The following is a 13135-nucleotide window of genomic DNA, read 5'->3' on the forward strand; positions in this document are numbered from 1 at the left end:
AAGAAAATTATTTTAAAATGCCCGGACATCCTCTATATACTTTCCATCAAAAATGTAACATTACCCAAATACTACTAGTATTAAGTCTGGATCGGTGAATAAAAATGCTCTGAATCAAATTGGCTCAAAGTACGTAATAGAGTTTCTTGGTCATTACACACCTTCATAAACCAACCTTTAAATTTACAATCTTTTAAATAACCTTCCCATGTTTTCGCAATCGAATTATGTTGCATGCTCATTTTCACATTCTCATTGTTTGTACGTAGTTCAAAATCTTCATCCCATTTTATCCGTCTCATCACCAGGTTCTCATAAAATCTGCACGATTTCTCGTCGCCCACCACTATAATAATTCCCGGTCCATCATCATTTATACGAAGACACAAGCCTTTCAATGACAGTTCTTTGCTGTTCATCTTCAATTTATACCTTATCTTCGGATTCTGTAAGTTCTTGAATTGAAATACCTTGCAGTGGTACGCCGACGGCTTTACGAAAGTTACACCAGGAGTTTCTTTCCTTCTTTTAACTGCTTGTTCATGTCTGGTTTCATTTTCCTCCAAATGTTTCCTCTTCCTCAAATCTACTTGGCCCTTAACTGTTTTTTCCCAGGCAGTTGGATCCGATATATTCTGGTCATTTTCGTAGACGCTCATCATATTACTTAGCTTGACTTTTGGTTCAGGCTTTGGTAGTAGTCCTAATTTAATCTTTACCTCTTGTGCTTCTCTAACCATTTTTCTTCTATTTCTTCTTAGTTTCTTCCTTTCATGCTGTGTCAAATATGCCTTGATTACTGTCTTTGCCTCATTGGTCTTCTCAGGTGAGGGATGAGACACGTATTTTATTGAGGGATGTTCAATGTCATCGCCATCGTCATCATCTCTTTCCTCTCCTTTACCAAGCGCTGGGTCTTCAATCATATATTTTTCCATCATCTCACCCCTCTCATCTAAGAACACAGTGTCCCACCATTCGTGACCGTGATTGGTCTTGTGGTATGTCTCGAACTTTGACAGATCTAGTATGAAGTTATCTTCATGCAATGTTAAGTTGGGTAAATCACCTGATTTAACTAATTTCTCTCTTTCTTTAGCCTCCTCTTCCAATTTTAGTTTCCTCTCAAGTTCCTTCTCGTCTAGAATTTTTTGTGATTCCCTTTCAAGTGCAATTTGTTTGCTGATTTCACCTTTCTTGTAAAACTTCAGGCCTCTTTCATAACGTTTGTTAAGCTTCCTTAATGAACCTGAATTGTTTAGATCACTGAGATATGGATTATCACCAGTTTGGTAATTTCTTCTGATTAAGTTTAAATTGGAAGACTTCAATGCGGAATGGAGCTCGGTTTGCAAACCACGGCCTTGTATTTCACCTCCTTCATTATTAGCCTCTTGGCGTTGTGAATAATCTGGCTCGTTACGTGGATTGTATTGCGGTTTTGAATTACCATTTTCATATTTCTTCCGTGGAGGCATTATTAGAAGATGAATGCAAATATTGGGTTGGTATTCTTGAGTACTTGTTGATTGTTTTTTTTTAGCTTTTTGACTCCTAAATGTTACCAGTATCACAATCACATATTGTTTAGATGGGGCGGAAACGTCATAAAAAAATGCAGGATATAATAGTAACATCGAAAATTTTATAACGAATAAAAAAGGATTCGAATATTGAAAATTTGTCATAATGTATCGCTTTTGAATATAACTTTTGTTGTTAATAATGTTCGATCAAACATATTTATATATGGAAGTAAGTCACAAAGGACTGTACAATATTATATCTAATTAGTATATAAAAAACTGAGTTCAGTAATATCTTTTCATAGTTTTCTAAATCCAAATAATCCGCTACGCTTGGATGCCTCTTTGCCCTCACTCTGACTTCTCAAAGGCGAAGATGATCTCGATTTACCTTTGAAAAACGAGAATAAGCCACCACCGCCAGAATTTGGGCTCAAGTAAGTTGAATTCACAGGCGTCTTCCTCCGTTGTTTAGCGGAGCTTGAATCATTGGATTTTACTTTTCTTAGCGTAGATCCACTACTCACTTTCCTCAAAGACGGTTCCTTGTTACTTGAACTTACACTGTACGACTTCGAAGGGGCCAATTCTGGGAACGCCGGCATGACCACTTGATCCGCGTCGCGATGGTGATGATGATGATGTTGCGAGTCGCCTGTGTTATCCGGTGAGAGCTTAGACTTGAAACTTCCTAACGCAGCGTGGCCATCCGCGTCTTTTACAGTGGATGCGAACTTGATTTGCGAGGAACGAGATCTAGAAGCGTTTGTATCGAGGTATATATCCGTGGCAATAGGGGAATTTGGTTTCGATTTCTCTCTTGTTCTCGATTTAGACCTTGATCTTGGTTTGGATTTGGACCCAGGCGTACTGGGACCGTCTAAAACGTCAAGCATGGATCTCTTTTGGGTGGCGACGTGTTTGGGCGGAGCACCACCAGTGATGACCCTTTTCAATTCTTCAAACCCTGAGTCGATGGCTTGTGGCCCATTAGCGTCTGCATCTTCACTTCCAGTGTCATCAGTAATAGTTTCGACTTCTAACGAAAACTTGAGTGAAGATTCCAAGATGATGTCTAATTTTTTCAGGTGCCTTTGTCCCGGAGGTATAGATGAATCATGGTCAGCGTCACCCAATTGCTGCGTCATACTTTCCCTACGATTTCTGGCCATGGCACGTAGTTTTTCCTTTACTGAAACATTAGAAGTTAGGGACTTCACGGATAAAACATCGTCATTATTGGATACATCAGGCTCATCATTTGAGGTCCCTTTTCGGTTACTATCAGCACCACTACTATCAGCGGTATCACCCACCGAGTCTATAGAATAGTCGTTGCTTGTAGCCTGTTTAAAATTTGAAGTAGTCGGGATACTCGCATCTGCTGACTTGGAATGAAGCAAGCTAGGTTTCAAAATGGTCTTGTCCTTATTTTTTACTACCTCTGGATCCGCAAACTGCCTTTGTAAATCCAATTCCAGTTCTGCCATTCTCTTCGCCGGAACAATAAAAGTGGGAATCGGGAAGTTGGTGCACAGCTTATCCGTCAAAAGGTTTGACTTCCAACGAACAAGACTATCTGTTCTTTGCCATCTCAAAGTGCTGGACACGAAGAAGTCCGGTAGGTAGATGTTAATGGCCTCCAACAGCGTTTTCTTGGTCTTCCCAATCAGAATCTCTACGGTGACTTTGACGGAACGGTCTTTAGGAATCACGAGTGTAATGTAGTCAAACAAGTCCTGAAGTTTATGTTCTATTTCATTTTCTGTATAACCGGAGGTCCATTCCATAAAACTTTGGTGTTTCAACTTGTTATCGGAGTCCTGCGGGCCCAGAGACATTGCTCTTCGTGTGCACATGGACCTGGATCTCGACCTGGACCTAGACCTCGTGGCAGACTCAATGCTTCTGCTGTCGTCCATCATCATCAGCATTCTCTTGCGCTCACTCATCGAGTCACCGTTCCCAAGGTCGTGTCTTGTTAGGCGAGGCAGGTTAGCCAACACCACAATGTGGTCCGTATTCTGGACCAGGGTCCGTAGCGCCCAGTCCAGGGCTACCCAGGTGTGCTTCCTACCGCTAATAAGGCAAAGAATTGTTCGAGGAGTATTGGGGAACCCAACATTTTCGCTCAGCACACGCTCTTTCCTCTTTTGAGATTTGGTCAAGGGCGTAAACCCATCTTCGAGGGGAGGATTGAATTTGATTGCATTAGCACCACCACCTTTCGAGGGCTTTTTCTTGCTTGGGGGGAAAAGTATTGTTGGGTAATTGAAAAATTCGTTTTTTTGCTCTATCCGATGATCGATCTGTTCTTTCTTCTTAGCCCAGAGTTGTCGCCAATTCGCATACGCTCTATTGATCACGAGCGCATCGTTGATATCCGTGGGCCTGGTGGGGTAGTCCTCCCTCACGATCCTCCCGTTTTCTGAAATCTTGAACATCTTGCCTATTTTGATGTTCTTCATGGAGGCAGGTGGCGGCGAACTGTACCTGCCGGGGCTGGAACTACTGCTCTCCCGACTGGAAGAGCCGCCAGTGTAGCTCTTCCCAGAAAAATAGTCAGTGTTGTTATCGGAGGCGTAGCCACTCTCGTCATCGTAGTATTCCTCCATCGTGTAGTCTGCAGGGACTTGTACGCCTGGGAAATCTCTCTTGTCTTCATCCAGGGGTGAAGAAACCTTAGACCTGGGCACGGTGTTGAAGGACACACATGGTATGTATCCGGTGCTCCTCCCCTTTTTTTTCAACGAAGAGCTGGAGTCCAGTATGGACGCCAAGCTGCGCTTATCGTCATTGTTGGCCCTGTCCTCGTCCAGCTTCCCCGTCACGTCCGCTGTACCTTCCAGTTGGTCGGGCCGAACAAAGAGCCTTACGTGCTTGTAGGAGTTCCGCAACTCTGAATCATGATCTCGTAGCACCATTTGCCTGTGTTCCTGTCCAAAGTTCTCTGCTTTACTTCTATGATTCTGGAACCTTACCACTTCCCTTAAAAACTGGGGTTTTTCTGCCTAGAATGAAAAAAAAAAAAAAAAGACTAGTACGAGCAGATTTTGTTGAAGGAGACAAAAGGGTTCAAGTGGTGTTTACAAAAGTGTATATACACGGAACTAGATAATACTAAGACGCACCGACATGTGCCATACCACCGCAGCGTGGCCATTGCAGCAGCAGCAGCAACTCGTGCTGCACACCCCGTTAAAGTTTCCCTATCATACATACTGTATCGGACCGGATTGGATAGCGAAACAAAACCAGAAAAGGCCTCGGGCCTAGGCAACAGACCCTTCGCCAAGAGCGCGAGCCTGTGCGTCGAGGCGCCTGGCGGGGCCGTAGCCCTCCAGAAGGCCCAGAAGGAGCCACTCGGGTACGAACTCACCGGGCACACGGTAGTACTTGAGTCTGGGAACGATGAAGAAGACCGTCTCCAGGGCATGGGTTACGAACTCAGCAAGGATGATCAGCAGCAGCACGCGGTCGCTGTCCAGCCACGTCTCCAAGGTAGCGCCCACCGGGTTCGGGACCAGGCTGAAGATGCAGTGTAGTGCCGGGCGATGCAGGTAGCACAGCGCTGGTAGCGTGACGCCCACGAGGATCAGCCAGTCGACCAGGGTGCAGGGGTACTCGACGGTGGCCACCTGGACTGGGGAAAGGTGTCTCTTCTCTGCAGCGATGCGGAACATTCTGTCGAAAATCTGCTTGATCCCGGCAGCGGTGCGGGTGTCGTTGCCCGAGTCGTTGTCGATGAAGTACACGATCTTCTCGATGTGCTGGCCGGTCTCAGTGTGAAGAAACCTCAGCGTGAACGTGGACGTCTGCGTGTCGATATCCATCAGTTTCACGTGCTTGACGGCCTTGGTGATCGGGACGTGGCCAAAAACGGCCAGGCAGTCCTGCAGGCCCAGTTTGTGCGTCTCGTTGATGCTCACGATTAAGGAATCCCACATGCTTGCGTGCCCTTGTGTGATGCTCGAGATCCGAACACGGCCTGCCTCGCCGATATAAACCTCCACCTTTATATAGTCCCTGCAAATAAAGGTGTGCAATTTGTCGTAAGCGCGAGTAATTATAAACGAACAGAGCATTCCGGGCGCTGAGAAGACGTACAGGGCAAAACAGGGCAAGGCAAGGCAGGTCAGGGCAAGAAAAGCAGCAGCAGCAGCAGCAGCTGCTGCTGCTGCTGCATCACAATACGGCCGACTCAGGCCCCAATCCAGCGATGCATTCTCGCCTGTGCAATGGGTCACAGCTTCTAGCCTTCCCTTTATGTGCCACGTATAGGGCCCCAGCCTGCATCCGTAGAGATTCCGTCCGCGGCTTTCGGCCATAGAAAGGAAAAAACTAAAAAAACAGAAGGCATAATACGATTGCTAGAGCAAGAAGCTCATCAGGTCGATCGTTCGATCTGCACCACTGTCGGGACCGTCGTAGAAAGCTGACACCCAGAAGACACTCTTGGCCTCGTGTTCTGTCTTCCTTGTATTGCACGCCTCTTCGGCGCAGGAACGCCTTCTTACCACTGCTGCGTGCCCGGTCCTAGGCGGGTTTTCTTTGACCGGGGGCCTATGGAGCATCAAACAAAGCGTCTCGTTTACTCTCCCATATTTGCTTCATAAGAGGAGCATGCAGCTGCCTGGTAGGTGCCACCGCCCATCGGTTGGAATCGCCGTGGGCGGCTATCTTCTTGCACGGGACGGCTCGACGCTCTTGGTCTTGCTCGTCGTGTTTCTAGCGTTTCTAGCATTTCGACCTCGAGGATCAGCGTTCGGGTGTTTGCTAGTTACCAAATGCCCGGGTTTGCGCTGTCCTTAACGATGCTTTACGCGTCTACATACTACAAGTTACGTGGCAAAACAGAGAGACTACGCACGAACAGCGTCGTGACATGCGACCAGTGGTGGTGGCAGGAGCAGAGGACTTACGACTGGTTGCACAACGGTGTTGCCGTGACGGATGCAGATTCGATACGGGGTCCATTGATCTATATATTGTCAGTAGTGGTATTTCTTGTATTTTAGACGCGTTTAAAATGTCACACACAGCTTTTCGTTACCCTCGGCTGATTCTTATAGCGGAAGGGGATGAAATTTTGAACGTAAAAGAAAGGTTGTGGAGAAAGTGTGTCATATGACGCTTGGAAGGTACAGCACAGTATCTAGCCCAGTCTCGAAGAGTTTTATCAAGACTTCCCCTTTCGCGAGTCACCTTCTTTTCCCAGTTGCCCCTACTGCGCAGTCGTGCACTAACCGTCATTGAGGAACAATAGCGATAAACAACAGATTGAATCTGGAGAAAGATACGACAACAAGAAAGTTTGAGTGCCATTGGTTTCCAAGAAGCGATACCTAGAATACTACCACCGTACAGAGCAGTTGGTTTGGCCACAGAAAACGAAGAAAAGTAAGAACTTTTTTTTTTAGCACACTTTGCAGTACAGCTCAGGTAAAAAGTCGCAATGAGTAATAATAACAACAATGGTACCGGCGCAGCACCTGCTAACGCTCCCCACCACCACCACCACCATCACCATCACCACCACCATCACGGCCATGGCGGAAGTAGTTCAGCCCTAAACAATCCGAAATCTTCCTTAGCAGACGGTGCGCACATAGGTAACTATCAAATCGTCAAGACGTTAGGTGAGGGTTCCTTCGGTAAAGTTAAACTAGCTTACCACACTACCACAGGGCAAAAAGTCGCTCTCAAGATCATCAACAAGAAAGTTTTGGCCAAGAGCGATATGCAGGGTAGAATCGAAAGAGAAATCTCTTATTTAAGACTGCTAAGACACCCACATATCATCAAACTGTACGATGTCATCAAATCCAAGGACGAGATTATCATGGTTATCGAGTATGCTGGAAACGAATTGTTCGACTACATTGTTCAAAGAGACAAAATGAGCGAGGATGAGGCAAGAAGATTTTTCCAACAAATCATCAGTGCCGTAGAATACTGCCATAGACATAARATTGTGCATAGAGATCTGAAACCAGAAAATCTGTTACTTGATGAACATTTGAATGTCAAGATCGCCGATTTCGGTTTGTCAAACATCATGACTGATGGTAATTTCTTAAAGACTTCTTGTGGTTCTCCCAACTACGCCGCTCCTGAAGTTATCAGTGGTAAGTTGTACGCAGGCCCAGAGGTTGACGTTTGGTCCTGTGGTGTCATCCTCTACGTCATGCTTTGTCGTCGTCTACCGTTTGACGATGAAAGTATCCCAGTTCTTTTCAAAAATATTAGCAACGGTGTTTACAGTTTGCCCAAGTTCTTATCGCCCGGTGCTGCTGGCCTCATTAAAAGAATGTTGATTGTTAACCCATTGAATAGAATCAGTATTCATGAAATTATGCAAGACGATTGGTTTAAAGTCGATTTGGCAGAATATTTACTTCCACCAGACTTGAAACCACATCCTGAGGAGGACAATGAAAATAAAGAATCGAAAAAAGAGGGAAGTGGTCCTGAAAATGATGAAATTGATACCGACCTAGTCAACATTCTATCATCCACCATGGGTTACGAAAAGGACGAGATTTACGAGTCCTTGGAATCTTCTGAAGATACCCCCGCATTCAACGAAATCAGAGATGCTTACATGCTGATCAAAGAAAACAAGTCTTTAATTAAAGATATGAAGGCAAATAAAACTGTCAGCGACGACCTAGATACCTTTTTGTCCCAGTCCCCCCCAACTTTCCAACAGCAACAGGTCCAGCCACATCAACAGCGAGAAATAGATACGGAGGCTGCTAAGCAGCATGCAAAAAGAATGGCCAGTTCCACTACTCAGCAAAGAACATACCACCAATCACCCTTCATGGACCAGTATAAAGAGGAAGACTCCACAATCTCCATTTTACCCACATCTTTACCACAGATCCATAGGGCTAACATGTTGGCGCAGGGTTCGCCAGCCGCATCCAAGATATCTCCATTAATAACGAAAAAATCCAAGACCAGATGGCATTTTGGTATACGATCTCGCTCTTACCCATTAGACGTTATGGGTGAAATTTATATCGCTTTGAAAAACTTGGGCGCCGAGTGGGCAAAACCTTCTGAAGAAGATTTATGGACTATCAAACTAAGATGGAAATACGATGTCGGAAACAAGACCAACAGTAATGAAAAAATTCCTGATCTAATGAAAATGGTAATTCAGTTGTTTCAAATCGAAACCAACAACTATTTGGTCGATTTCAAGTTTGATGGTTGGGAAAGCAGTTACGGAGATGACACCACCGTTTCCAACATGTCTGAAGATGAAATGAGCACTTTTTCGGCTTATCCATTTTTACATTTAACCACAAAGCTTATCATGGAATTGGCCGTTAACAGTCAAAGTAATTAAAAGGGAAACGCAAATAATGATAATGAGGCTTCATTTTCTATATATCATACTTGTGATTCTTTATAGTACCTTTTTGTATAAATCGAACAAACTTAAATTAAATAAACTTGAATATAATGTATTGAACAAAACACTATTTTTTGTTTTTTGCCTAGTGTCGTTTCTTCTAGAAGCGTATTTTACCTTCCAACATAAAATCAAAAAATCAAAAATATCATTATATAAAGATATGAAGATGAGGATAGGCAAATTTTTGTGATAGTCGCTAAGCAGCTATAATACAAATCAAACAAACTTTAATATGAATAGAGATCAAACTGTGAAGTATCAAGAGCGAAACCTGCGGCAAAAGTACAATATGCTACACGCATTACCGGCGTTAAAATCTAAAGCGCTCTCAGGACTATATTATAGAAACTTCCATAATTCTGTGAAACGATATCAAGTTGTATTGCCCGAACAGCTAATAAGTGGGAAATTTTGTCCTCATTGTGGATGCGTTTATGTTCCGAATTTTAATGCAACTCTCCAAGCCACAACCAGCACTGAACTAGATGATTCGGCAAAACTCAACAACGAAGGTAGGCAGACATCAAAAAATTGTATTGAGGTCAGATGTTTGAATTGCAAAGTGTGTGAACAATTTGATTGGAAAACTGAACTAGCTGGACAAGCCGTCGAAGGAGAACCCAACCCAATGACCAATGGTATAAGTGCTAGAAAAGTTCCTCAGGAAACGGAAAAACTGCAGAAGTCGAATACGAAGAACAAAGGCAGTAGTGGTAAGGACAGATCCAAAAAGAGGAAGCTGAATTCACTAACAAATCTTTTGTCGAAGAAGAACCAGGAGAAGAACCAGAAAAAAAATATAAGTTCATCATTATCATTAGAAAGTTTTATGAAAAATTAATTATATCATCCGTAAAAGTATTATATATATATATATATATATATATATACGCACACAAACAAACCCAAACCTATATGGTGGAATTAAGGGTATCTGTGAGTTCTTCAATTGATGGATAAGACGCGTCAGCGTCAGCACGACCCAGGTCAGGAATGGTCCCATCTGTATCATCATCATCGCTTGCATGAGTTAAACCGCCGCTCATTGAGCCTTTGGTTACGCCATGAACGCCTTGCCTGTATGTTTCTTCTCTTAAGGGGTTGACGATCTCCTCTTCGCCGAGACTCGCTGAGATATTAGAATCCAATTTTTGTCTAACGCAACTATTTGTCCACATTCTCCTTCTATATGAACCTCTCTGTCCATCAAGATTCAGGTCATATACCCATTTTGTCTCTGAGTCTATCTCTACATACTGAATGAATTCGTCTTCCACCCACTCCTTAGGGTCCAAATCAAGCACCCAGTGAGAATTCGAGTCCCACTCCCAATCTTTTGGTGGCTTTATATGATCTTGAGACTTCACTGAGTTCTCTTCAATAGGCTTTTGGTAAATTCTTAGATCAGAGAAAAGAGCATAGTCGTCATCAGAAAATCCAACCGGGCGCCACTCTTTATAGGCAGGCAGATATTTCTGGATCTCAAAAACAATTACCAATCGGTGCTCCCTACCCTCAATGAGCTTCAAATGTTCCAGAATTTTAGATTCTACATTTGACGTCAAAGTCAAGGTTTTCAATCGTGTATCCTCTGAGTTTAATTTAGTTAGTAGATACTCTCGATTGGATGGATTTGAGGCAATAAAAAAACACCAACCAAAGAGTATTAAAACAGGTCTAATCGGAACAAGCATGATTAACTTGTCCATATAAAGAAAATTTACCGTAGCAATTATTAGCAGCACGACAAAATAGAACGACGAGATTGCCTCATTGGTAAAGAATGCAAACTTTTGCAAGAAGAACAGCGTAAAGTCGTAAAATTTCACATATAATAGCATGTGGTTTTGTAAGTCTGTTAGATTCAAAACAAACTCTTGGCTCAGTTCAGGAACTGGTTTAGGAACTTCGGGCTTCCGCAAGGGAGGACCCTGTGCGGGTGTGGGGTTATTATCCAAATACGGTGTTGGGTTTGGTTTATGAATATAAAGGTATTGCGGGACCATCACACCAAATAATAAATAGAAAATTGGAATGCACGAGAGCATTTGGAAGGGTCTCAGGATAATAAAGGTGTACAAGCACATTACGGATATCGTGTACGCTGGGTTAGTCCAGTTCAAAATCTTTATGATTTCATCCATAATCATAAAAGGTACCCCTAATCTTGAATTCATCTGAATGAAATTTCTACTCATGATTTGTACAGACAGCTTGGGCCTCTCTTTACCAGCAACCATACGATTTTGAATGGTGTCAACCGCCGTCTTGGAAGAAGGCGGCAATGCCATCTTGATTATCTTCTCTACCAGGGTATCCGTCATCATCTTTTGAATATTCGACGTCGAAGGAAATCCTCCGCTGCTAGGACTCTGATTGTTGGGAGATTGCAAACTACTACGCGTAGGGTCAGCAGCCTTAGCAGCACCGGATGCACCATCCTTCCTCACCTGGTCTCTCCCCTCTATGCTGCTATGCACTTTCTTACCCTTAAGCGTCGACTTGGGTGCTGCACTAGCATTGTAGGTATCGTTCCAAAAGAAATTTGTTACTGAGTCCATCTAGATGTACACACAGAGTCTAGAACCTACTCCGTTACTAGCTATACCAAATAAATACCGATGTTGTCTGTCTGATCAGCACTTAAAATGCGCAGTATTCTTTGCTATTATTTCTCAAAATGTGATCATGAGGAAGGGGTAACCCCGAGGCTTCTCTCCTTCAATGTAAGCACTGTAGAGCGATAAAACGATAGTTTGAACCATACTCTCAGCACCTCCTATTCTCAAGCGCCATTAAGGACAACCTCATTCGAGAAGGCTGCCACAGGATGCAGTAGGATGGTGCTGGATGTTAAAATCTAGATATAGCACGTGTATATAAAATTGTGACATGTCACAATACTCATCACCCGGCGGACATAACTAATGCCTTACTAATGTTAGCTAAGGGCCAGCTCAAAGAAACAATAAACATACCGACTTCGCATTTTTTTCGATTTGTAATGTCAGTTTTGGTTTGGACCATTTACACCGGTACTTGTGCACTATATTAAAGCTTGGGGACATATCCAAGCAAACGAGGAACTACGATGAACAAGCAGGTAGAAGGGGGCCCGCAGCGAGAGCAAAGGACAACTATTCAGGCGCCAAGTGAGAGCTCTGAGCCAAATCCCTGCAAGGTAAAGCAACTAGGAATGATGCTGGTATCTCCAGGGCTGGACGAAGATAGATTGAGCGAGAGAATGATCTTGAAGATCAAGAAATCAAAGGATATCGAAAAAGACCAAAAACTACTGATATCAAAGCTTTCGCAGAGAGAGGAAGAACATACCAATAAACCGCCGGCCATTACAATTTCTTCACCCGAGCATGGGATGCCTTTCAAGCAGCGGAACCATTCCCTGAAGAGGAAAATGGTTCCTCCAGCGCTAAACCTTTCCAGCATACCATCATCCTCACAAATGCAGGCATCCAAAAGTGCTCCACCAAACGTAACAAGATTTCCGCACCAGCAAATCAACCCTAGAGTTAGATATATGGGTAGAATAGCTGCTGCAATCCAGGAGTGTCCATCTCCAATAATAGCGAATCCGTACGTGGTGGCTCCGCATCCATATGCTGGGCTGTCATCGGTACCTTACTATCCATATATTCCAACCCCAACGCATACCCACCCATACCCATGCGAAGGTTACTATCCTTCACTCTACCCTACCCCCATGCATGATAATACCATGACATCCTCCAACAACCAAGGAAAGAGGAGAAAACACACAAGGAGGTCATCGAATTTAAATGATTTGACTTCGAGGAAAAAGAACTTCATTTCTAAGCAACGTACCGGGGATAACGTCAATAGTGAAGGTGATAGAGAGACAGAAAGCCCCGTTGCGAAACAGGTACTGGGCGAAGACGTGGCACTTAACGACGATATGCACCATTGTAACGCTAATGAGAGGGTCATTGCGGGAGAAATCAATCTGCATGACGATGTCTTTAAATTCGAAGTTCATAATGATAAAGACGAATACATGAAGACATGTGAAAGAATCTGGAATGAATGGCAAAACCTGAAAAAGTGAGGAGTCTCTTGTGGTAAAAACAAACTGTCCAAAAGCACGGAATGGACGTGCATTGTAAAAAGTAAATCTGTATACACGCATGCCACAAAGTATATA

General features: G+C 43.7%; 7 protein-coding genes across 7 annotated transcripts; 3 read left to right on the plus strand and 4 right to left on the minus strand.

The window, feature by feature from the left end:
• Positions 1–80: 80 nt before the first annotated feature.
• On the minus strand, positions 81–1688 carry PRP3 (U4/U6-U5 snRNP complex subunit PRP3; the record flags this gene model as incomplete). The annotated part of the gene is made up of 1 exon (XM_018363866.1): positions 81–1688. The coding sequence occupies one exon, from the start codon at positions 1686–1688 to the stop codon at positions 81–83; it is 1608 nt and encodes a 535-aa protein (XP_018223995.1).
• A 137-nt stretch (positions 1689–1825) lies between these two features.
• JIP4 (Jip4p) lies at positions 1826–4450 on the minus strand (the record flags this gene model as incomplete). The annotated part of the gene is made up of 1 exon (XM_018363867.1): positions 1826–4450. One exon carries the CDS (start codon positions 4448–4450, stop codon positions 1826–1828), a length of 2625 nt encoding a protein of 874 aa, XP_018223996.1.
• Positions 4451–4798: 348 nt separating this feature from the next.
• DI49_0640 (uncharacterized protein) lies at positions 4799–5854 on the minus strand (the record flags this gene model as incomplete). Its single annotated transcript, XM_018363868.1, has 1 exon — positions 4799–5854. The coding sequence occupies one exon, from the start codon at positions 5852–5854 to the stop codon at positions 4799–4801; it is 1056 nt and encodes a 351-aa protein (XP_018223997.1).
• Positions 5855–6981: 1127 nt separating this feature from the next.
• SNF1 (AMP-activated serine/threonine-protein kinase catalytic subunit SNF1) lies at positions 6982–8886 on the plus strand (the record flags this gene model as incomplete). The annotated part of the gene is made up of 1 exon (XM_018363869.1): positions 6982–8886. One exon carries the CDS (start codon positions 6982–6984, stop codon positions 8884–8886), a length of 1905 nt encoding a protein of 634 aa, XP_018223998.1.
• A 301-nt stretch (positions 8887–9187) lies between these two features.
• On the plus strand, positions 9188–9796 carry SNM1 (Snm1p; the record flags this gene model as incomplete). Its single annotated transcript, XM_018363870.1, has 1 exon — positions 9188–9796. The coding sequence occupies one exon, from the start codon at positions 9188–9190 to the stop codon at positions 9794–9796; it is 609 nt and encodes a 202-aa protein (XP_018223999.1).
• A 70-nt stretch (positions 9797–9866) lies between these two features.
• PEX29 (Pex29p) lies at positions 9867–11516 on the minus strand (the record flags this gene model as incomplete). Its single annotated transcript, XM_018363871.1, has 1 exon — positions 9867–11516. The coding sequence occupies one exon, from the start codon at positions 11514–11516 to the stop codon at positions 9867–9869; it is 1650 nt and encodes a 549-aa protein (XP_018224000.1).
• Positions 11517–12046: 530 nt separating this feature from the next.
• DIG2 (Dig2p) lies at positions 12047–13039 on the plus strand (the record flags this gene model as incomplete). Its single annotated transcript, XM_018363872.1, has 1 exon — positions 12047–13039. One exon carries the CDS (start codon positions 12047–12049, stop codon positions 13037–13039), a length of 993 nt encoding a protein of 330 aa, XP_018224001.1.
• Between the last annotated feature and the right edge of the window lie 96 nt (positions 13040–13135).

Source organism: Saccharomyces eubayanus, chromosome II (genome assembly GCF_001298625.1).
Source record: "Saccharomyces eubayanus strain FM1318 chromosome II, whole genome shotgun sequence".
Classification (NCBI taxonomy): Eukaryota; Fungi; Ascomycota; class Saccharomycetes; order Saccharomycetales; family Saccharomycetaceae; genus Saccharomyces; species Saccharomyces eubayanus.